Here is a 26,202-nt window from a genome sequence, read left to right as displayed (position 1 = left end):
CTCAGGATAGTCCTTCCTCCTTCCAGTCTACCCAGTTAGGGAATCCCCTGGTCTGAGGCATTGAGGATAGACATGGCATCTCGGTGGCTGGCAGGATGCGTCCTGCTGCTGTCCTGCATCCTGGGCTTTGTGGTGCCCTCACCTCCCACCTATCAGACCTATTACTTTGACCAAAAGGTAAGAGACTTAGTCATCTCGGTAGGGGAGATTCCAGAGTCCTATGTAGATTAGGGAGAGGGTAATTTGTGATCCGAAATGGTCCGGTTATTCCCTGTCATATGGGTCAAGGAGCATCCTTATTTGTTATGGCCCTTTAAGGGTTAAAGTGACAGCCTGCCCATCACATGTCCACGTCTTCCTGTATTTCGCAAGCGATTCTGCTGACATTGGATTCTAATTTCCTCCTTGTTTGTGATTGTCAGCAACAAGATTGGAGTCGCCTGACCCAAATACTGTACATGACTGACCCAAATACTGTACATGACTGACCCAAATACTGTACATGACTGACCCAAATACATGATCGGGGTGGTTCATGGGTCCTGCAGATGTAGCAGAGAGGGATTTGTAATTTAACTCTTTGGCAGCGCCTTGTGATTCAAGATAGAATAGACAGAAGCGGAGTGAAAGTATCAAGTAACAAACTCAGCTCTGCTACATCAGCGATTCTGATTCTGATGTCAGCAGATTCTGATGTGTAACGTAGGTTGATACTTTGTAAATCTTTGAAATATTCAGTTACGTTTAAGTGTCCCGTGAAAAGGGGTATTCCCGAAGATGGGGGGTCCCCCAACCCCTGTGTTGCTGTCAGTGGAGAGTTGGCTGCACATGTGTCTCTCCATTTACTTCAATTCAAGTTTAAAGAATGTGACTGTCCAGTGACCCCTGTTCTCAGAATATGTGACCCCCCACTTATCAGGTATTTAGATGGGATGCTGCAATTATTAACCCTTACTTTCCCTATCCCCCACGCACAATTTCTAATACTGGTGCCAGCACCTGGTGGTGGGGCACCCTGCGCCGCCCTCCTGAGCCTGGTGGAGGGGCACCCTGCGCCGCCCTCCTGAGCCTGGTGGAGGGGCACCCTGCGCCGCCCTCCTGAGCCTGGAGGAGGGGCACCCTGCGCCGCCCTCCTGCGCCTGGTGGTGTGGCACCTGCGCCGCCCTCCTGCGCCTGGTGGAGTGGCACCCTGCGCCGCCCTCCTGCGCCTGGTGGAGTGGCACCCTGCGCCGCCCTCCTGCGCCTGGTGGAGTGGCACCCTGCGCCGCCCTCCTGCGCCTGGTGGAGTGGCACCCTGCGCTGCCCTCCTGCGCCTGGTGGAGTGGCACCCCGCGCCGCCCTCCTGCGCCTGGTGGAGTGGCACCCCGCGCCGCCCTCCTGCGCCTGGTGGAGGGGCACCCCGCGCCATCTGCCTGATGACATTTCCCCCTTCACCCCAGGCACCCTGTGCCCCTTCACATAGTTCCCCATGGAAATGGTCGGGGTTTGGCCCAGGCTTGATGAGTCCTTTGGTCGGTCGCATGAAACCCTACAGTGCACAAGGCTCCTGACAGACAAGCCGCCCCCTGGTGTGAGCCTCTCCATAACCCTGTCTGTTCCAGAGGTGAAAATTGTCTCTGACCTGTAGTAACGGGGGTCACCCCTCTCCCAACCTCAGGTCACTTACAACAAAAACAGCAATCTGTCACCCTGGGTGCAAATAATTCAGCCTCGAACCATGATCACTTATACAGTAAATCCCTTGGACCTGCTCTGATACATTGTAACAAACTCTCAGGGTGATCGACAGATGTGTGCTGCTGAGGTGCCTGGCTCATAGAGGATTTTCTAGACAGAACTTGTAGCAGACCCTCAGCTGTGAGAAGTATTAGGTCTGTACTGGTTTTCAACCTCTGGAAATAACTCGCAAAGTTCTCATTCACTGACAGAAAGCAGAAATCCTCAAAATGATTTTGTGAAAATAGGGGACTTAGCTGTTACTAAACTGTATATATACAGTGTGTGTGGGTATATAGTAGATATAGCGCTGCCTGGTCAGGTCACTGCAGTAGAAATGTCTTATTTGCCCTGCTTGTCAGGAAAGGAGCACAGCCTCTTCATTATATGGCAGGATAGTTGAAAAGATTGAACTATACTGTCAGAGGGGGATGTAGACTGATTCTTGCTAGAACCTGCTACCAGAGGGGGAAGGAGACTGATTCTGGGCAAATGGCGGCAAAGTGCACAAATATATATATTTTTTTTTGTTTGATTTTTGTGATGATATAATTCATGGAATAACCTTTTAAGCTGCTTTGAGGACCAAGTAGCTGCTAAAAGATGTCCTGGACAGTTGCAGGACATATGTTACACCTTGTTTACATGGGAGATCAGAGCAGAAACCTCATGTGCAGCTCTTGTTCTCTTCTATAAGGAGTGGCATGACTCTCGTGCCAGGCTGCACATGGTGGCATATGTCACTTCTCCAGCTGTGGTGTCTCCTGCTATCCAGCTGACCATTGTACTGTAGTCGCTAATAATGAATGGATTGACAGCGGCCATACTAATGTAGAGACCATTTGGGTAAGAACCTCACAAATTCAGTGCTGTATACATATATGTTTATTAAATAAATAACTGCAGACAGTATTGTCTTTAGTAGCAGCAGGACTGTGAAAAAATGGATTTATATTTCAGGATTGTGTTTGTGTTTGTGCTTAATACATTCATATTGGCCAAGTAGAAGATGTGGGTCTCTGTTGTGGAACCCCCTTTATTGCTTCCTGTTTTTGGGGATGAGACTTCCATGTGTTCTTCGGAAGTTCGGCAACTTGTCCCCTCTTGGGTTGATTTAGATTCTGCTAGTCTTTTGTAGCTCCAATCAGTAGTTGATTATAATACAGGAGGTTTGGGCGGTTGCCCGGCACCAAGTCTTTTAGGGGGTGAATGGCCACCTAATGTACCCACCAAACTTTATGCTGAGAAGGACCTTCACCCATGAAATCCTTATACATTTACTCATCCATGTCAGTTCCTTTGAAACTCTTCTGAAGGTCCTGAAACTGCAGACAGAAGGGACACATAATCCATTCTCCAAGAAGCTGATTCTAGTACCAGATGTAGGAAGTGATTCCAGACTTCTAGGGGCTATAATATTCATACAGCCCAGGGCCCCTTACTCCAATATATGTTCTGGATTTGCTCCCCCGATTCTGGTTTTGACACACCCAATAGTAGCATCTATTGGCCAAACCTCACAGTGGCATCTAGTGGCCAGGAGTAATATTGCATACATATGGAATTACAATATAATATTCATTCATTATTCAATATAATATTCATTATTAATAATAATAATTCTTTATTTATATAGCGCACACAGATTACGCAGCGCTGCACAAAGCATGTCAAATTGGTCCCTGTCCCCATGGGGCTCACAATCTAAACAACCTACCAGTATGTTTTGGAGTGTGGGAGGAAACTGGAGGACCCGGAGGAAACCCACGCAAACATGGAGATAAAATACAAACTCTTTGCAGATGTTGGCCTGGGTTGGATTCGAACCCAGGACCCCAGCGCTGCAAGGCAGAAGTGCTACCCACTCCATGCAATCCTGTGGGTCCCCTTATGCCCCTCTTGCATCACCCATCTTCTTTGTATGTACAATAGATCTGGGTGCCCCCCAGTCATGGCTTTTAGCAGTATAACATGGATATTGTTCTAGTAATCAGTGCAGATGATGGACTTGGCACGGCCTGAATGAGGCCTGTAATAGCGCAATACACACAATGGGTCCGAGGGGGAGAACAATGGAGTTTGTTTGTCAATTGGGTAAAATAAGGAAGTACTTGTAGGACGCGGCCAGTGAAATGATATATTTTTATGCACTGCTAATCACAGGGTCACCCAGCAGACGGCACTTTCAGCCCCGGTCAGGAAGCTGTAGTCACTTCCTGCCCCTCCGTCCTACAATCTGCTCATTTACCTGCTAGGGCACCAGCACAATGCTCCTTATGGAGTCATTATCAAACGCCACTCAATTATATCTGCAGATGTTTGCACTAATTAGTTTACCCCCTCCCCTTGCGGTAATTAAGACAATAAGGGTGATGCCACACATGGCGTTTTTAGTCCGTTTTTTTAAGCATGCAGTTTCAGTCCATTTAAAAATGCATCCGTTTATGTCAGTTTTTCCCAATTAACACGTTGTAAGTGGCCAAGCGCATGGTAAACTGACAAAAACGGATGCGTTTTTAAACGCATGCTTAAAAATGGATCAAAAAACGCCACATGTGACGTCGCCCTGAGGGTGCGTTCACACATTGCGTTTTGAGCTGTGTTTTCATTGCGTTTGAAACGCATTACAAAAGCTGAGAAGAGGGGGTCTGCCTAATTACATCACTGTTAACACTTCCATTAAACAAAACGCATCGTAAACGCGATATTAACGCATGTGTTAACATTGCGTTAACAGACGTAAATGGTAATTAGGCAAATCACCTCTCATCAGCTGTTGTAATGCGTTTCAAACGCAATGAAAGCGCAACCAGAACGCACCGCGTGAACGCGTCCTGAGGGGAGAGTAGGAAAAAGAGCTCTTTCCTCTCCCTTTCCTTAGGGTTCGTTCACACGTGGCCGTAACGCTTGCGTTTTCAAATGCATCAGAACAACTGAGAAGAGGAGATTTGCCTGATTGCTTGGCTGTTAACAAATGCACACTATGTTAATGTATGAATTTTGTAAACACAATGTGAACAGCTGTGTAATCGGGGAAAATATGTGGGTGTGTGACCAGTCAGTGATCCTTTTCACTTTTATGCTGCTGCAAGAGTTTACTTTCCTGGTAGCCCCCTAGAGGAAAATGGAAAGCTCTAGGAACAGCAGGGGCGGGGCTTGACACAGGAATCTTGTGCTCTTCCTTGTGTTATGTTCCGCCCATGAGGATCATCCACAGGTAGAAAGAAGTGTATAAATTTAACCTTTAAAGAATTGCATGTTTTTTTTTCCTTCCAGACATTATAATGAATCAATGAATTGTCTGATGAGAGAGAGTAGTTGTTATAATCTTGGATCCTGTCACTCTTGGGCCCTGGTGCTGGGGGGGTGATTAAGTCTTCTCACCCACATAAAGGCTCCAGTATAATAAATGATACATCGGAGAGCTCTCCTGCAGATTTGCAATGGGACACATGAGCTTCAAGTTACACCCCTGTCCTCAAATGATTCCTTAACAAGGTCAATGTTGTTTTTTTTCAGGTGAGTTGTGACTAACCTGAGTGCACGGGCTGGTAGAGCAGGATCCATGCGTTCTAATGGAATGGAATAAATACATGTTAATGGGAAGCTGTCAGGGTGATTTGGGACACTAAACCACCCACAGGTCCTTAGGGACTGGTGGTTAATCACCCTATATGATTTTTAAGCATTCCGGAAAGGACTCCACTTGTTCTTTTGGCACCTGCGCGTTCTGGCGTATTACACCCAGGCTTTACTGCACAAACACGGTAGATACAGCACATGCGCAGGGTCTTTGATGTGAGTCCGATGTGCCAGATCAGACTCGCATCCAGTTAGAGGAGTTGTCCACTTTCAACAAATAGTTGATATGGTTTGTGTAAGGGTTCATTCACATGGCCTTCTGCGTGGATGTTCATGCAGCCGCATGTAAGTCCCCATAGATGGCAATAGTGGCACGGCGGCGATACGGTGCCACACGTGTGGCACCCATCCGGGCCGCACACCACAAAAAGATAGAGCAAGTTCTATCTTTCGGCGGATGTGCGGCCGTGTGCCGCTATTTCCTATGGAGGGAGGAGGGGTCACCTCCTCTCCAGCACGTGCCCGTATGCCACACGGCGGGCACACCGCATGTGTATACTTTCTGTATCAATTCCTCAGGGTTTTCTAGATCTCTGCTTGATAACCCAGGATCATCCGATGTACAATAGTCATATCGCTACCTGCTCAGTAGGTCACAGAACATATGCCCACAACACCAACTTGCTGTAAAGCACATCTCTGACCTGCTGCAAAGCAGAGGTAAGATGGCCGCCCACATTATTCGGGAATGAATAAAAAAGCTTAATACAAACTAGTAAAAATAAAAATCTGTAAAATAGTTGATGCTTTCCAGTGCGGCTTCTTTATATTAACTTCAGTGGACCTGAGCTGCAATTACTGAAACAACCAGTGCACACGTATGGCGCTATTTATAAAATTTTTTATTTTTAACAATTCTGCAAAACTTCTTTAAGACAACATTTCCTGTTCTAGAGAAAGCGTCCCTTTAATCCAGCACTGAAAATGGAACTTCTAGTTCATACAATTTTATTCCATTCTCTTGTTACAGCTTAAAACTTCTCAACACCAACAGTGTATGTCCGAATGAGCAGGGTAGAAAACCAACGCGTTTCGTGTGGCTGCCTGGTACACTCGCTCATGGTTCTTCTGAGCCACATACCGTATTTTTCGGAGTATAAGGCGCACAAAAAAGTTTTTGATTTTCTCAGAAATCAAAGGTGCGCCTTATAGTCTAGTGCGCCTTATATATGAACCGTACTTACAGACAGCAGCTGCCTTTAACTGTGCACAGGTCTGCCACCTGCTGGTTATTCATCCTTATAATCAGGTGCGCCTTATAATCCGGTGTGCCTTTTATATATGAACCTAGACGTTTTAGCAGGAATTTATTGATCGTGCGCATTATAATCCGGTGCTCCTCATAGTATAGGGAGCAGTATTATAGTAATATTCTTGTACATAGGGGGCAGTATTATACTAGTTATATTCTTCTACATAGGGGCAGTATTATAGTAGTTATATTCTTGTACATAGGGGGCAGTATTATAGTAGTTATATTCTTGTACATAGGGGCAGTATTATAGTAGTTATATTCTTGTACATAGGGGGCAGTATTATAGTAGTTATATTCCTGTACATAGGGGGCAGTATTATAGTAGTTATATTCTTGTACATAGGGGGCAGTATTATAGTAGTTATATTCTTGTACATAGGGAGCAGTATTATAGTAGTTATATTCTTGTACATAGGGAGCAGTATTATAGTAGTTATATTCCTGTACATAGGGGGGAGTATTATAGTAGTTATATTCTTGTACATAGGGGGCAGTATTATAGTAGTTATAACATTGCGTTAACAGACGTAAATGGTAATTAGGCAAATCACCTCTCATCAGCTGTTGTAATGCGTTTCAAACGCAATGAAAGCGCAACCAGAACGCACCGCGTGAACGCGTCCTGAGGGAAGAGTAGGAAAAAGAGCTCTTTCCTCTCCCTTTCCTTAGGGTTCGTTCACACGTGGCCGTAACGCTTGTGTTTTCAAATGCATCAGAACAACTGAGAAGAGGAGATTTGCCTGATTACTTGGCTGTTAACAAATGCAGACTATGTTAACATATGAATTTTGTAAACACAATGTGAACAGCTGTGTAATCGGGGAAAATATGTGGGTGTGTGACCAGTCAGTGATCCTTTTCACTTTTATGCTGCTGCAAGAGTTTACTTTCCTGGTAGCCCCCTAGAGGAAAATGGAAAGCTCTAGGAACAGCAGGGGCGGGGCTTGACACAGGAATCTTGTGCTCTTCCTTGTGTTATGTTCCGCCCATGAGGATCATCTACAGGTAGAAAGAAGTGTATAAATTTAACCTTTAAAGAATTGCATGTTTTTTTTTCCTTCCAGACATTATAATGAATCAATGAATTGTCTGATGAGAGAGAGTAGTTGTTATAATCTTGGATCCTGTCTCTCTTGGGCCCTGGTGCTGGGGGGGTGATTAAGTCTTCTCACCCACATAAAGGCTCCAGTATAATAAATGATACATCGGAGAGCTCTCCTGCAGATTTGCAATGGGACACATGAGCTTCAAGTTACACCCCTGTCCTCAAATGATTCCTTAACAAGGTCAATGTTGTTTTTTTTCAGGTGAGTTGTGACTAACCTGAGTGCACGGGCTGGTAGAGCAGGATCCATGCGTTCTAATGGAATGGAATAAATACATGTTAATGGGAAGCTGTCAGGGTGATTTGGGAGACTAAACCACCCACAGGTCCTTAGGGACTGGTGGTTAATCACCCTATATGATTTTTAAGCATTCCGGAAAGGACTCCACTTGTTCTTTTGGCACCTGCGCGTTCTGGCGTATTACACCCAGGCTTTACTGCACAAACACGGTAGATACAGCACATGCGCAGGGTCTTTGATGTGAGTCCGATGTGCCAGATCAGACTCGCATCCAGTTAGAGGAGTTGTCCACTTTCAACAAATAGTTGATATGGTTTGTGTAAGGGTTCATTCTCATGGCCTTCTGCGTGGACGTTCATGCAGCCGCATGTAAGTCCCCATCGATGGCAATAGTGGCACGGCGGCGATACGGTGCCACACGTGTGGCACCCATCCGGGCCGCACACCACAAAAAGATAGAGCAAGCTCTATCTTTCGGCGGATGTGCGGCCGTGTGCCGCTATTTCCTATGGAGGGAGGAGGGGTCACCTCCTCTCCAGCACGTGCCCGTATGCCACACGGCGGGCACACCGCATGTGTATACTTTCTGTATCAATTCCTCAGGGTTTTCTAGATCTCTGCTTGATAACCCAGGATCATCCGATGTACAATAGTCATATCGCTACCTGCTCAGTAGGTCACAGAGCATGCCCACAACACCAACTTGCTGTAAAGCACATCTCTGACCTGCTGCAAAGCAGAGGTAAGATGGCCGCCCACATTATTCGGGAATGAATAAAAAAGCTTAATACAAACTAGTAAAAATAAAAATCTGTAAAATAGTTGATGCTTTCCAGTGCGGCTTCTTTATATTAACTTCAGTGGAGCTGAGCTGCAATTACTGAAACAACCAGTGCACACGTATGGCGCTATTTATAAAATTTTTTATTTTTAACAATTCTGCAAAACTTCTTTAAGACAACATTTCCTGTTCTAGAGAAAGCGTCCCTTTAATCCAGCACTGAAAATGGAACTTCTAGTTCATACAATTTTATTCCATTCTCTTGTTACAGCTTAAAACTTCTCAACACCAACAGTGTATGTCCGAATGAGCAGGGTAGAAAACCAACGCGTTTCGTGTGGCTGCCTGGTACACTCGCTCATGGTTCTTCTGAGCCACATACCGTATTTTTCGGAGTATAAGGCGCACAAAAAAGTTTTTGATTTTCTCAGAAATCAAAGGTGCGCCTTATATATGAACCGTACTTACAGACAGCAGCTGCCTTTAACTGTGCACAGGTCTGCCACCTGCTGGTTATTCATCCTTATAATCAGGTGCGCCTTATAATCCGGTGTGCCTTTTATATATGAACCTAGACGTTTTAGCAGGAATTTATTGATCGTGCGCATTATAATCCGGTGCTCCTCATAGTATAGGGAGCAGTATTATAGTAATATTCTTGTACATAGGGGGCAGTATTATACTAGTTATATTCTTCTACATAGGGGCAGTATTATAGTAGTTATATTCTTGTACATAGGGGGCAGTATTATAGTAGTTATATTCTTGTACATAGGGGGGCAGTATTATAGTAGTTATATTCTTGTACATAGGGGAAGTATTATAGTAGTTATATTCTTGTACATAGGGGGCAGTATTATAGTAGTTATATTCTTGTACATAGGAGGCAGTATTATAGTAGTTATATTCCTGTACATAGGGGGGAGTATTATAGTAGTTATATTCTTGTACATAGGGAGCAGTATTATAGTAGTTATATTCCTGTACATAGGGGGGAGTATTATAGTAGTTATATTCTTGTACATAGGGGGCAGTATTATAGTAGTTATAACATTGCGTTAACAGACGTAAATGGTAATTAGGCAAATCACCTCTCATCAGCTGTTGTAATGCGTTTCAAACGCAATGAAAGCGCAACCAGAACGCACCGCGTGAACGCGTCCTGAGGGAAGAGTAGGAAAAAGAGCTCTTTCCTCTCCCTTTCCTTAGGGTTCGTTCACACGTGGCCGTAACGCTTGTGTTTTCAAATGCATCAGAACAACTGAGAAGAGGAGATTTGCCTGATTACTTGGCTGTTAACAAATGCAGACTATGTTAACATATGAATTTGGTAAACACAATGTGAACAGCTGTGTAATCGGGGAAAATATGTGGGTGTGTGACCAGTCAGTGATCCTTTTCACTTTTATGCTGCTGCAAGAGTTTACTTTCCTGGTAGCCCCCTAGAGGAAAATGGAAAGCTCTAGGAACAGCAGGGGCGGGGCTTGACACAGGAATCTTGTGCTCTTCCTTGTGTTGTGCTCCGCCCATGAGGATCATCTACAGGTAGAAAGAAGTGATGAGAGAGAGTAGTTGTTATAATCTTGGATCCTGTCACTCTTGGGCCCTGGTGCTGGGGGGTGATTAAGTCTTCTCACCCACATAAAGGCTCCAGTATAATAAATGATACATCGGAGAGCTCTCCTGCAGATTTGCAATGGGACACATGAGCTTCAAGTTACACCCCTGTCCTCAAATGATTCCTTAACAAGGTCAATGTTGTTTTTTTTCAGGTGAGTTGTGACTAACCTGAGTGCACGGGCTGGTAGAGCAGGATCCATGCGTTCTAATGGAATGGAATAAATACATGTTAATGGGAAGCTGTCAGGGTGATTTGGGACACTAAACCACCCACAGGTCCTTAGGGACTGGTGGTTAATCACCCTATATGATTTTTAAGCATTCCGGAAAGGACTCCACTTGTTCTTTTGGCACCTGCGCGTTCTGGCGTATTACACCCAGGCTTTACTGCACAAACACGGTAGATACAGCACATGCGCAGGGTCTTTGATGTGAGTCCGATGTGCCAGATCAGACTCGCATCCAGTTAGAGGAGTTGTCCACTTTCAACAAATAGTTGATATGGTTTGTGTAAGGGTTCATTCACATGGCCTTCTGCGTGGATGTTCATGCAGCCGCATGTAAGTCCCCATAGATGGCAATAGTGGCACGGCGGCGATACGGTGCCACACGTGTGGCACCCATCCGGGCCGCACACCACAAAAAGATAGAGCAAGCTCTATCTTTCGGCGGATGTGCGGCCGTGTGCCGCTATTTCCTATGGAGGGAGGAGGGGTCACCTCCTCTCCAGCACGTGCCCGTATGCCACACGGCGGGCACACCGCATGTGTATACTTTCTGTATCAATTCCTCAGGGTTTTCTAGATCTCTGCTTGATAACCCGGATCATCCGATGTACAATAGTCATATCGCTACCTGCTCGGTAGGTCACAGAACATGCCCACAACACCAACTTGCTGTAAAGCACATCTCTGACCTGCTGCAAAGCAGAGGTAAGATGGCCGCCCACATTATTCAGGACTGAATAAAAGCTTAATACAAACTAGTAAAAATAAAAATCTGTAAAATAGTTGATGCTTTCCAGTGCGGCTTCGTTGTATTAACTTCACTGGAGCTGAGGTGCAATGACTGAAACAACCAGTGTACACGTATGGCGCTATTATAATTTTTTACATTTTTAACAATTCTGCAAAACTCCTTTAAGACAATGGAACTTCTAGTTTATACAATTTTATTCCATTCTCTTGTTACAGCATAAAACTTCTCAACACCAACAGTGTATGTCCGAATGAGCAGGGTAGAAAATCCAACGCGTTTCATCTGGCACACTCACTCATGGTTCTCTTGAGCCACATACCGTATTTTTCGGACCATAAGTCCAGTGTGCCTTATATATGAACTGCCTTGATCTGTGCACAGGTCTGCCACCTGCTGGTCATTCAGCCTTATAATCAGGTGCGCCTTGTAATCTGGTGCGCCTTTTATATAAACCTAGACTTTTTAGCAGGCATTTATTGATGGTGCGCCTTATAGTCCAAAAAATACTGTATATCTCATCCTGAGGCTTTAGATTTCGGAGCTGTTGGCCTGTCCCCTTGTTTTCCAGCTCAGATATTCTCACTCATCTGTAAAACGATCAACTTGCTTCACGTTGACAACGCTGACTCAGCAGGAACAGATCGCCAGGTCATGGATAAATTGTTAATCCTGTTCACTAATTATTTAAGTAAAGTTTAGTAAAAGTTCTGTACTCTGCACTTAGCAGCAGATTGATTTCGGTGGCCCCCTTCTACGACATCTCTCCAATCTCATCAGCAGACGAGGGAATCTGTTGCGCCGAGCTGTGTCCGAGTTTTAATTGGCATCCTACTGTATTGACCGACTATGGAGAACTCTAGGACACTATAAATAAACTTTATACAAGCTCCACTCTTCTGGAGGACTAATCCCCTATTCATTGGCATAGGACCCCTGCAGTACCACACATCTCCTGACGTGGCCGCTGTTTGCATTGGCTTTCAGCTACCAGGCCGGATGTGATCTGCTGATCTTTCCTTTTTCAAGAGACAATTAAGATGTTTTATGACTCCTAAAATGACAGAACACCTTTTAAGACTTCCTAAAAAAATGAATATATGGGTTTTTGGCCATGGATAAAGGATTTAAAGCGGATGTGCCAAATTACCGAAAAACTATTTATCTCTAACGTGGAGATTATTCATAGATTTTTTTTTTTTTTGTCTGTTCTTTTAACGTTGAAGGACACCGTAACCATGTGGTGTGCAGATGGGGATCATTACTAGTGTGGCAGGGTTTTAAAGTGATTTAATAATTTCCTCCGAATGTAATTTGGACACAAAGTATTATACAAAATTTGATCAGCATGTCTAATATATTCCATCTCCCCATTATTCTGGACTAGTTCTCAAAACACCTGGAAACATGGAAATAATCTTTTCATTTAGGTAAATAGGAGGCAGTATTATAGTAGTTATATTCTTCTTGTACATAGGGGGCAGTATTATAGTAGTTATATTCTTGTACATAGGGGACAGTATTATAGTAGTTATATTCTTGTACATAGGGGCAGTATTATAGTAGTTATATTCTTCTTGTACATAGGGGGCAGTATTATAGTAGTTATATCCTTGTACATAGGGGGCAGTATTATAGTAGTTATATTCTTGTACATAGGGGGCAGTATTATAGTAGTTCTATTCTTGTATATAGGGGGCAGTATTATAGTAGTTATATTCTTGTACATAGGGAGCAGTATTATAGTAGTTATATTCTTGTACATAGGGGACAGTATTATAGTAGTTATATTCTTGTACATAGGGGACAGTATTATAGTAGTTATATTCTTGTACATAGGGGACAGTATTATAGTAGTTATATTCTTGTACATAGGGGACAGTATTATAGTAGTTATATTCTTGTACATCGGGGGGCAGTATTATAGTAGTTATATTCTTGTACATAGGGGGTAGTATTATAGTAGTTATATTCTTGTACATAGGGAGCAGTATTATAGTAGTTATATTCTTGTACATAGGGGGCAGTATTATAGTAGTTATATTCTTGTACATAGGGGGCAGTATTATAGTAGTGATATTCTTGTACAAAGGGGGCAGTATTATAGTAGTGATATTCTTGTACATAGGGGGCAGTATTATAGTAGTTATATTCTTGTACATCGGGGGCAGTATTATAGTGGTTATATTCTTGTACATAGGGGCAGTATTATAGCCTTGAGTAGTTACTTTTCTCCCCCCTCACCCCTCATATCAATCCGTTTCACATTAGTAAATTGCTCAGTAGGGGGTGGATTATTATGTTATTTTTCTAGTGTTGTGATTTCTTATACCTGCCTTATCCAAAAATACAGCGCACCTTGTTGATCTTGGTCATGTGTTGAAGGAGACATTTCATCATATTATCCATTGTGTTTTCCTCTGTAAGGACATGCAGTACATTCTTTGCTAATAGACAAAAAGGAAGTAAAAAGCTCAACTAATAAAGGTGAAACTTGAGTATCTGCTTCTTTGTGGTCACTTAAGCTGTTACAGTTAAAGGGGTTTTCCAGACAAATTATAGTAATATATATAAAACAGCTACTGTAGACAAAAAAAAAAAACTCGGCAATGCTGCTCTTATAAAGCTTCTGCTGTATTGTTTCCATACTACTTACCCTCCCACCCTTCCAAACTGCCCCATCTATGGAAGATGTCTGAATTCTAGCGCTATCTATTGACCATCTAGTGTCTCAGGCCCCATGGGTTGACCAAATTTTGGAATTAGCTGGTTGGTCAGCTTCACTTTGCCCCGTTTGGTCCTTTATTGCCCCCTTGAGATCGTTCTGCTCTCCTGACCTGTATTATGTCTATTGTGGCCCTGACCTGTGTGAGAAGACTTGATCATCCTCTTGGTCAGAGCTGCAGATGTCTACAGGCGGCTTGTGCTTAGGTTTTCTACTATATCCGGGCTCTTGGGGATTATCACATTTTGTTTTTCCCCCGAAATAAGAGAATGAATTTGTTTGTGCTACGAGGTCCTCTGATTAGTTTCTAGGGGAGTGCCATCTGTGGACCATCTCTTGATCTCTCCTCCATCTGTGGACCTTCTTCTCCAGATCTTTCCTCCATCTGTTGGACAATGAAGTGTCTTGTTTCCTGTGGGAACTCGCACATGGAGCAGACAGGTCATAGCTGGATAATTAAAAAGTCAGGCGTGTCCTGGTGTCCATGTGCCTGACAGGGTTTTTATAATTTCCAGCTTGGTTCTCACAGCAGGATGTGTAATATAATCCACAAAGTCTGTCTTGGTCTTGTTCCACCACTTAAAGGTAATCGTCCAGCACCCAATTCCCCTTCGCAAGTAAAACCAGCCTTGTGTAGGACACCTCCTAAGCTTTGCAGACCTACCAATGCTGTTCTCCAGATAAAAATGTATCCATTTATGCAAATGAGCTTCTTGGCGGACAATAGCTGAGATTATTCCTACTGATGGACCTGGTTTTCTTCATTATATGAATCAATCATTATGCAAATTGGCAGATGTGGATTGTTCTTGGAACTCAAAATGAAGAATAGATGCATCATTAGACGCACACCCTAATGCACCAATATTCTAATTTGCATAAGGAATGTTATTGTCTGTTGACTGTTACAATCTCGCCCTATCCCCTGCTCCCTCAGCACTTCCCCTGTTCCATCTTCACTGCCCAAGTACTGCGGAAGCAGGGGGGAGGGTGAGACATTGTAACAGTCTGTAAAGCCAGATCACAGAGGAGCAAGGGGAGCCTCTCAGGATTATTAGCGTAATTATAAAAGTTGATTTTATAAGACATGGATAACAAACATAAGAAGATTAGCACAGTCACAGTGCCTTGATTTATGAGTAAGTGTCCCTGGTTTATCATGATTGGATTAAAAATCTTTAAAATGTAACAGTGTAATACTTTATTTCTCCAGTGGGGGCACTGTAGGAAAAAGTAACACTTACTATTAGATCGTCCTAGACCACAGATGATCATGTGATGGATGCTCTTTGATCAGTTTATTGCAGGAGATCTTTATAAAGTTGTAAACATTTTTTTAGATGACCCTTTAACAGTCTAAGACTGATTGAACAACAAAGTAAATAGCATAAAGTCATTTTTTTGTAAAGGTGATAAAATGTTAGAACAAAGTAATACTAATTATCACATTCCTTATAATGGCTTATAAAGCAAGTCCTCAATTATAATCTACAGGGTAAGAGGGGCTCATTTCCTCCCGGGCCTGTGATGGGCTCGGTGTGGGCGAGGTAAGGAAATCCTCTTCATTATCTCTGTATTAGCGGAGGAAACTCATCAGACAGGATGGGACATGATCATAACAGTGACTTCTTGCTTTTGGGACATCCTTTAAGAGGCTTTCCCTTGAAGCACTGTTATGACTTGGGTTGAAGAGAAAAGAATGAATGGATTGTGTAGTCGTCAGTGGGCCCCGGCCTCCAGTAGTCAGCGGGGCCCCGGCCTCCAGTAGTCAGTGGGCCCCTTAAGACAATGTAGCTGCTTTCTTCTGAAAACTGCGCCATACTTGTCAATAGGCTGTGTCCGGTATTGCAGCTCCTAGTCCCTTCAATGAAAGTTAGTTGTAACATAACCCATGGACAGAAAGCGGCCATCTTTCTCTAATAGGGACACAACCCCTTTAATAAACTCATCACTGATTGTCATGATGTTCCGCACTGTCGTATCTGTCCTGACCAGAGATTGAAAGGGGCATCATAAAACGTGTGTGGGCGGACATCTGGAGGACCTGGCGACTTTTATACGTCAGACTTGACTCTAAATCAGTTGACACTGCTTCTAGGTTGAAGGGCGTTTATAATGAGACACCAAATGCTGACCCCTGTCCCACAATGACCTGACCTGTAGATGTCCGAAATGTAAAGATGTTTAGTAAGAAGTGAAGGCTGACATCCATCTCTCCAACAATGACTCGAAACACAAGTTTCTCACAATAATCCTGCTATGTAGTTGGTTCCATCGCCTCCTCTGGGTCGCTGTATGAGCAGATTATAGAATTATAAGAAATATAACAAGTGAAAGTAGAAGTAACAGCTTTGAGCAGTGAGGCCTCGTCAGTATAAGAGCTTTTACTCAGCTCTTATTTCGGAGGGATTTCTTGGGTTGACCGCCATATTTGTTATTCCTCTACAGATCGACCATTTTGGGTTTTATGAAGACTCCACCTTCAAGCAGCGTTACCTTGTCTCTGATACCCACTGGAGAAAGCCCGGGGGTCCAATCCTCTTCTATACTGGCAATGAAGGAGACATCGCCTTGTTCAGCAATAATACAGTATGTATAGACAGTGTATGAATGGATAATATGGGTACACGGGGCATCACTGGTGGGTATGAGGGATACGTGGGGCCTCACTGGTGGGCCAGACACTATACAGATGGATATGAAGGGTACATGGGTTATCGCTGGTGGGCTGGGCACTGCACAGATGGATATGAGGGGTACGTGGGACATCACTGGTGGGCTGGGCACTGCACAGATGGATATGAGGGGTACACGGGTCATCACTGGTGGGTCGGACACTACACAGATGGATATGAGGGGTACACGGGTCATCACTGGTGGGTCGGACACTGCACAGATGGATAATATGGGTACACGGGGCATCACTGGTGGGCCGGACGCTGCACAGATGGATATGAGGGGTACGTGGGGCTTCACTGGTGGGCCGGACACTGCACAGATGGATAGTATGGGTACACGGGGCATCACTGGTGGGCCAGACACTACATAGATGTATATGAGGGGTACATGGATCATCACTGGTGGGCCAGACACTACACAGATGGATATGAGGGGTACACGGGTCATCACTGGTGGGTCGGACACTACACAGATAGATATGAGGGGCACATGGGTCATCACTGGTGGGCCAGACACTGCACAGATGGATAGTAGGGGTACACAGGTCATCACTGGTGGGTCGGACACTGCACAGATGGATATGAGGGGTACACGGGTCATCACTGGTGGGTCGGACACTGCACAGATGGATATGAGGGGTACGTGGGGCAACACTGGTGGGGCCGGGCACTACACAGATGGATATGAGGGGTACACAGGTCATCACTGGTGGGCTGGACACTGCACTGATGGATATGAGGGGTACGTGGGACATCACTGGTGAGCCAGACACTACACAGATGGATTTGAGTGGTACGTGGGGCAACACTGGTGGGCCGGGCACTACACAGATGGATATGAGGGGTACATGCGCCATCACTGGTGGGCCGGGCACTACACAGATGGATATGAGGGGTACACAGGTCATCACTGGTGGGCTGGACACTGCACTGATGGATATGAGGGGTACACGGGCATAACTGGTGGGCTGGGCACTACACAAATGGATATGAGGGGTACGTGGGGCATCACTGGTGGGCCGGGCACTACACAGATGGATATGAGGGGTACACAGGTCATCACTGGTGGGCTGGACACTGCACTGATGAATATGAGGGGTACGTGGGACATCACTGGTGGGCCAGACACTACACAGATGGATATGAGGGGTACGTGGGGCAACACTGGTGGGCCGGGCACTACACAGATGGATATGAGGGGTACATGCGCCATCACTGGTGGGCTGGACACTGCACTGATGGATATGAGGGGTACGTGGGACATCACTGGTGGGCCAGACACTACACAGATGGATATGAGGGGTACGTGGGGCAACACTGGTGGGCCGGGCACTACACAGATGGATATGAGGGGTACATGCGCCATCACTGGTGGGCCGGGCACTACACAGATGGATATGAGGGGTACACAGGTCATCACTGGTGGGCTGGACACTGCACTGATGGATATGAGGGGTACACGGGCATAACTGGTGGGCTGGGCACTACACAAATGGATATGAGGGGTACGTGGGGCATCACTGGTGGGCCGGGCACTACACAGATGGATATGAGGGGTACATGCGCCATCACTGGTGGGCCGGGCACTACACAGATGGATATGAGGGGTACGTCGGCCGGACAGTGCACAGATATATTAGACTGTAATCATTACAGGAATACATTGTTCATAATTGGTGGGTCAGACACTGCACAGATGTATATGAGTTTATAATAGTATATAGGAATTTAGTGAGGAGCTGGATAAATCCTACAAGGAGCTCCCCCTAGTGGTGGCTGTAGGTACACAAAAATCTATAACTTTCCCTCTTGCTTTTGTGGAGCACGGAATATGGAGCTCTGTATCCGCAAACCTGAAACCTGAAAAAATGATATTATTGTTATATTAAATCATTCCTGGTCTCTATTATTTTTCAGGGATTTATGTGGGATATAGCGGAAGAGTTCGGAGCCATGTTGGTATTTGCAGAGCACCGCTACTATGGGGAATCTTTGCCCTTCGGTAACCTGTCGTATAGTGTAAGTATTTTTACGGATCTTCAATTCTAAGCTCTGCGGGGTGTTGTCTAGGATAAGAAAAAACAAGTCCGCTTCTCCTATACACAGCGCCACCCTTGCTCGTGAGTTGTCTCTGGGGTATTGCAGCTCAACTCTATTTTCAGTGTGTCTTTAAAATTCTGGACAATCCCTTTAAGAATAAATTGACTTTTTTTAAATGTCTTTTCAGGATCCCAAATACTTGAATTACCTGACCTCTGAGCAGGCTCTGGCAGACTTTGCACTTCTAATCCGCTTTCTCAAGGAAAGGTCGGAGGCCAGGGATAGCGCAGTGATCGCCATCGGGGGCTCGTATGGGGGGATGCTGGCGGCCTGGATGAGAATGAAGTATCCTCACGTTGTAGTGGGGTAAGTGCGTTGATGTATGGGGTAGTACGCCCCCTAGTGTTAATTATAAGCACTTTTCATGACTTCCCCCTTTTGCATTGAAAAAAACTTTATGCACCTAAAACAGGACATCCCCTTGTTGGACGACTATAATGTAGATTAACCCTCGCTCTGTCCGAGAGAATAAAAGGTCATCTAGGAAGGAAGTCGGGCTGCAGTATTTAAAATCATTTAGAAGTTGAATGTTTTTTGCTTTTATTTATTTTTTATGAAGATGCCGCGAGGATCCATTGTTCTGGGTGTGTGCAGGAAAAGACGGCACTGTCACAATCATGTACCGGGAAGAGAGACCATTTCCTCAACACCGAAACTTAAAAAAATCTCAGTTTTTTATTCTCCCTCTTTTTCCGTTTTAGGGCCCTTGCAGCTTCCGCCCCCATCTGGCAATTTGAAGAATTGGTTCCCTGTAATCTGTATTATCAGATCGTGACAAACGACTTTAAGAAAAGTGGACCAGGGTGTGCCGAGAGTATCAACAAGACTTGGTCAGCTTTAAATCGCATGTTTGAAAGTGGTGAGTGTTTCTTTATTATTATGTTATTACATAATTTTGGTGATTTTCTCAAATATGACTATTGTAGTCTATTTAGAGCAACAGTGAGTGCAGCTCTGGAGTATAATACAGGATGTAACTCAGGATCAGTACAGGATAAGTAATGTCATGTATGTACACAGTGACTGCACCAGCAGCAGAATAGTGAGTACAGCTCTGGAGTATAATACAGGATGTAACTCAGGATCAGTACAGGATAAGTAATGTCATGTATGTACACTGTGACTGCACCAGCAGCAGAATAGTGAGTGCAGCTCTGGAATATAATACAGGATGTAACTCAGGATCAGTACAGGATAAGTAATGTCATGTATGTACACTGTGACTGCACCAGCAGCAGAATAGTGAGTGCAGCTCTGGAGTATAATACAGGATGTAACTCAGGATCAGTACAGGATAAGTAATGTCATGTATGTACACAGTGACTGCACCAGCAGCAGAATAGTGAGTGCAGCTCTGGGGTATAATACAGGATGTAACTCAGGATCAGTACAGGATAAGTAATGTCATGTATGTACACAGTGACTGCATCACCACCAGCAGAATAGTGAGTGCAGCTCTGGAGTATAATACAGGATGTAACTCAGGATCAGTACAGGATAAGTAATGTCATGTATGTACACAGTGACTGCACCAGCAGCAGAATAGTGAGTGCAGCTCTGGTGTATAATACAGGATGTAACTCAGGATCAGTACAGGATAAGTAATGTCATGTATGTACACAGTGACTGCACCAGCAGCAGAATAGTGAGTGCAGCTCTGGTGTATAATACAGGATGTAACTCAGGATCTGTACAGGATAAGTAATGCCATGTATGTACACAGTGACTGCACCAGCAGAATAGTGAGTGTAGCTCTGGAGTATAATACTTTATGTGATTTCTGATGCAGGCAGGATAAGTCCATTGCTGTACAGACATTACAAGACTTTTTGCCTGAATCCTCCCCTAACCTTTCCCCTCCTATGTGTCTGTATTAGATGAAGGTATCAGATGGCTGTCAGGCACATTTCGCCTTTGTGCTCCGCTTAAGTCCCAGGATGACGCCGCAGGATTTAAGAACTGGTTAAGTGAGACCTGGGTGAACCTGGCAATGGTGGACTATCCGTACCCGGCTGATTTCCTGATGCCTTTGCCGGCCTGGCCTATCAAGGTAATGATGAGTGACAGGGTGAGGACCTGAGAATTGGGGATGGATACAGGAAAACCACAATGGAACATGAACCTGTAGATGAACCCTAGGGGCCTGTACAGGGGATAAGACACAAGTGTTCTGCTCAAACCTACGGAGGCCCCCAAAATTCCACCAAGTTCCCCGCACACCACAACGTTGTCTTCTTGGCTATAATATGGTCCTGTTTCTCTTCTTATTCTTCTACATAGGAAGTCTGCAAGTATTTGAGGAATCCAAACCTTGACGACAAACAGCTGCTGCAGAACCTCTTCCAAGCAATAAATGTCTATTATAACTACACCGGAAACACCCAGTGTCTCAACACCTCGCAGACGGCTGTCGGGAGCCTGGATGACCTCGGCTGGAGTTATCAGGTAGTTTTTACATTTCGTGCAATTTGTGCGTCATGTACAGCCTACCTTAAAGGGAATGTACCGGAAAGTGTGACCATCACAAGCTGTAGATCGTGTTATGTATTGTTCCTGGAAAGGGGAGGTGTTAGTAGCAGCAGGACTGTGAAATCTAGTTCAGTACTAAAATATAAATCCATATTTCACAGTCCTGCTGCTACTAACAATTTATGATTCCACAGACTGGCAGCAGAGAAACATAGTTCAGTACTAAAATCTAATTCCATGTTTCTCTGCTGCCACTCAGTCCCTGGAGAGATGTGCAATCATAAATTGTTAGTAGCAGCAGGACTGTGAAATATGGAATTATATTTTAGTACTGAATTATGTTTCTCTGCTACCACTCTGTCCCTGGAGAACTGTGTAATCATAAATTGTTAGTAGCAGCAGGACTGTGAAATTATATTTTAGTACTGAACTATGTTTCTCTGCTGCCAGTCTGTCCCTGGGGAGATATGTAATCATAAATTGTTAGTAGCAGCAGGACTGTGAAATATGGAATTATATTTTAGTACTGAATTATGTTTCTCTGCTACCACTCTGTCCCTGGAGAACTGTGTAATCATAAATTGTTAGTAGCAGCAGGACTGTGAAATTATATTTTAGTACTGAACTATGTTTCTCTGCTGCCAGTCTGTCCCTGGGGGATATGTAATCATAAATTGTTAGTAGCAGCAGGACTGTGAAATATGGAATTATATTTTAGTACTGAATTATGTTTCTCTGCTACCACTCTGTCCCTGGAGAACTGTGTAATCATAAATTGTTAGTAGCAGCAGGACTGTGAAATTATATTTTAGTACTGAACTATGTTTCTCTGCTGCCAGTCTGTCCCTGGGGAGATATGTAATCATAAATTGTTAGTAGCAGCAGGACTGTGAAATATGGAATTATATTTTAGTACTGAATTATGTTTCTCTGCTACCACTCTGTCCCTGGAGAACTGTGTAATCATAAATTGTTAGTAGCAGCAGGAATGTGAAATTATATTTTAGTACTGAATTATGTTTCTCTGCTGCCAGTCTGTCCCTGGAGAAATATATAATCATAAACTGTAAGTAGCAGCAGGACTGTGAAATATGGAATTATATTTTATTACTGAACTATTTTTCTCTGCTACCAGTCTGTCCCTGGAGAAATGTGGAATCAGGAATTGTTAGTAGCAGCAGGACTGTAAAAAAAATGGATTTATATTCAAGAACTGAAGTTTCTACATGTTCTCTGGTGGCATTTCCTCTAAATTTGGACCATTTAACCTCGTTTCAGTATACGGAAGTAGATTTAGGTTAAAGAAGGGTTAAAGGGCCATTTTATGGAAGGTTTCATATCTGATGGGACCTACATGACAATATCAGACGATCTCCCAGGAACCCTCATGTCCCCGATGAATTCCAGGAAGAGAGATCTCCATGCTGATTGCCTCCTTACAATGTTTTGTATAAGGGTCGGTTCGCTCCACGGTGAACACCCCAGGGATGTGTCTCCGTCTTCATGGAGTCTTGCAGGTTTTAGGAACTAATGAAGAATAGATAAGTCTAATTAGTCTAAACAGACTCCACACATAGACGCCTTATAGATCAGAACTACTGCTGATACAATTCTCTAATCATTCCTCCAATTCCAGTACATTGATTCATCATTCACACGTTCATTCATTATCATTTAGTTATTCACTGTATGAAGTTATGGCCATTCATTGATTAATTTATGCTAATTTAATCCTGTATTCTTGCATTCATTCATTCACTTTCCTATCTTCATGCAATTTTCAACCTCATCCTTTTAATCACCCGTGATGATTCATTTGATCTTTATATAATCATTCACTCGTTCATTCATCACTCGTTATTTGATCAGTAACTTATACCTGTACGTTCATTCATCCTCATCCAGTCATTCATGTATAACGATAATCTATTTATGATTAATTTATTCATGATCTTCCATTTATTCTTACAGACAATCATTGATGACCGTTTAATCAGTCATTCCATTATATGTAATCATCCATTCTTTTATTCATTCATCAGTTCATACGTTCACTTCCCTATCCTACGTTCAGCCATCATTATCCATTTTTTTTTCTCCCATGATGATATATTTGATGTTTATGTAGTCATTTATTGTTCATTTTATGATCATTCAATCAAACATTTATCTATCATTAGATTTGTTCATTCCACTGTCATCCTACATACATACATTCATTCATTCATTCATTCATTCAATAATAAGATTCATTTCTTTACTTTGTTTAATCATCCCTTCATTAATTCATGATCAGATATTCCTCCATTCATTCACACTCCCATCATTCATTCATTTGTGCATTCATTCATTCATCCGTGCATTAATTAATTAATTCATTCATCCATGCATCTATTCATTCATTTACTCACACACATCAACCATCAATTCATTCATCCATGTTCCAGTGAATGCCCAGAATCTCCAGTTCTACACAATGAACCAAATGATAGGGTTCCCCAGATCACCAGAATCTAAAAACTTTTTACTTCTGATAGTTTGGAATTAGAATGAATGAAGTCGTTAAGAATTAAAATCAAGGACCAGTTCATGATCTCCAGGGGAACCCTGCGGTGTTTCCCTATGTGGTTGTGGTTGGTGGTCTCTCCAGTCCGGTATCAGAGGAGGAGGAGGAGGTCCATTTGCTGGTTCATTACTGTCCTGTTCTCCATGTCTATGATGGTGATGTTCACACTTTTTTGTCCCTCAGGCCTGCACAGAGATGGTGATGCCCTTCTGCTCTGATGGGATCACGGACATGTTTGAGCCTCAGACATGGAATTTTGAGGCTTTTTCAGACGATTGTTATAAACAGTGGGGTATCCGGCCTCGTCCTAAGTGGATCACGTCTGTGTATGGTGGAAAGAACATTCATGCCGCTAGTAACATCATCTTCAGGTAAGTGACAGGGGAAAGGTACAGATGAAAGACCAAGATAGTTCTTTTGGACCTCATCATGTCCAATATCTGCTCTTCATAGTGGTCAATGACCGCAGCTCTCTTGACCAAGTGCCTTCTAATAGAACACAAAAACTATGCCCAAGGAACTATCCCAGACCACCTGGGATCTTCTTCTCCCGAAGATCCTCAACTATCCCAGACCACTGGGATCTTCTTCTCCCGAAGATCCTCAACTATCCCAGACCACCTGGGATCTTCTTCTCCCGAAGATCCTCAACTATCCCAGACCACCTGGGATCTTCTCCTGAAGATCCTCAACTATCACTTAAGACCACCTAGGATCTTCTCCTGAAGATCCTCAACTATCCCAGACCACCTGGGATCTTCTTCTCCCGAAGATCCTCAACTATCCCAGACCACCTGGGATCTTCTTCTCCCGAAGATCCTCAACTATCCCAGACCACCTGGGATCTTCTCCTGAAGATCCTCAACTATCACTTAAGACCACCTGGGATCTTCTCCTGAAGATCCTCAACTATCCCAGACCACCTGGGATCTTCTTCTCCCGAAGATCCTCAACTATCCCAGACCACCTGGGATCTTCTTCTCCCGAAGATCCTCAACTATCCCAGACCACCTAGGATCTTCTCCTGAAGATCCTGAACTATCCAGACCACCTGGGATCTTCTCCCAAAGACCCCCTGGGATCTACTCCTGAAGATCCTCAACTATCCAGACCCCATGGGATCTTCTCCTGAAGATCCTCAACTATCCAGACCCCCTGGGATCTTCTTCCGAAGATCCTCAACTATCCAGACCACCTGACCAGTCCCTTACCATGACCAACATGAATATTTTCATTAAGACCACAACAATACCATCTCCCCCATCTTGCTGATTGCAGAAATATAACCCATGTAGACTCTTCATAGGGCCCAGAAGTCTGCGGTAGAAAAATGTTATTTGAATGTATAATATCTATAATGGCCATTGAAACATGGATACATCTGGAATATAACATCTAATTTTAATTACTCTCCTACAGTAATGGTGACCTGGATCCGTGGTCCGCTGGTGGCGTGAAGCAGAGCCTTAGCGACTCCCTAGTTGCCATCCTCATTGCTGATGGGGCTCATCACCTGGACCTCCGCTCCAATGACCCCAATGACCCCAAATCCGTGATTGAAGCTCGGGCCTTGGAAGTGGCCTATATGAAGAAGTGGATAAAACAGCACAGTCAGCAAGTGAATGGAATTTAATGGCCCAGTACCTCCTGTACCCAAGTGGGCCACATCTGAAACTTCTCAGGACCTGGATGGTAGAACTTTCTTTGAGACTTTCTTATATTTCTATGTGGAAATCGAAAGCATCTAATTGTTGGATGTTGCTGGACATTGACTGCTAAAAGGCGAGGATATCTCTTAAAGGGATGGACATTGGGCCTGGGTGGGGCTTCATGGCACTTTTACCCCTTTTGTCACATTGTCAATACTTTCCATATAGAAAATGGCAAATTAGACAATTATGGGGTTTGGATTTTTGAAACACCTTTTCTTATGCAATTTTAGGTTATGCTTACTGCTTATAACTAGACCATCCCCCCGCAACCTCATGGCCACCAGAATATCTTGATTGTTATAGTAAATCCATGACTGGTACCAACTCCATTCCGCAGTACCAAAAATTTATAAAGCAGAAACTCCAAATGTTACAGAGCTATGTACATGTGACTTTATATTATATGTACTAATCCATTATAGACCCTGCACCATCTCTATCAGTCTAGCCTTAAGTGATGGCTGGAATCGGGGGTTGATCCATTCCCTGTTGTTTCAACCTAAAAATAACCAATCAGAGGGAAGGGGTTCACTCCTGTTATGCCATTGGCCCCTTTTGACAATACGTATTCTATTTTTGTCAGAGAATCACAATACTAAATCTTGCACTAATAAAAA

The 26,202-nt window shown here is 43.9% G+C and overlaps 1 protein-coding gene across 1 annotated transcript; it reads left to right on the top strand.

The window, feature by feature from the left end:
* Window positions 1-26,202, top strand: PRCP (prolylcarboxypeptidase). The gene is made up of 9 exons (XM_072133992.1): window positions 1-177; window positions 16,509-16,649; window positions 18,656-18,757; window positions 18,966-19,144; window positions 19,540-19,697; window positions 20,716-20,888; window positions 21,119-21,283; window positions 24,057-24,244; window positions 25,293-26,202. The coding sequence occupies exons 1-9, from the start codon at window positions 73-75 to the stop codon at window positions 25,504-25,506; spliced, it is 1,425 nt and encodes a 474-aa protein (XP_071990093.1). The 5' UTR covers window positions 1-72; the 3' UTR covers window positions 25,507-26,202.

The sequence above is a fragment of the Engystomops pustulosus genome, chromosome 2 (genome assembly GCF_040894005.1).
Source record: "Engystomops pustulosus chromosome 2, aEngPut4.maternal, whole genome shotgun sequence".
Taxonomy (NCBI): domain Eukaryota; kingdom Metazoa; phylum Chordata; class Amphibia; order Anura; family Leptodactylidae; genus Engystomops; species Engystomops pustulosus.
This window is presented reverse-complemented; position numbering and strand designations above follow the sequence as displayed.

What these genes read in the sequence shown, in the direction of transcription:
- PRCP (XM_072133992.1), top strand. Translation starts at nt 73, where the DNA reads ATGGCATCTCGGTGGCTGGCAGGATGCGTCCTGCTGCTGTCCTGCATC. An exon ending in TATCCTCACGTTGTAGTGGG is followed by an intron (nt 19,145 to 19,539) that starts GTAAGTGCGTTG and finishes TTTCCGTTTTAG; the next exon opens with GGCCCTTGCAGCTTCCGCCC. An exon ending in ACCTCGGCTGGAGTTATCAG is followed by an intron (nt 21,284 to 24,056) that starts GTAGTTTTTACA and finishes TTTGTCCCTCAG; the next exon opens with GCCTGCACAGAGATGGTGAT.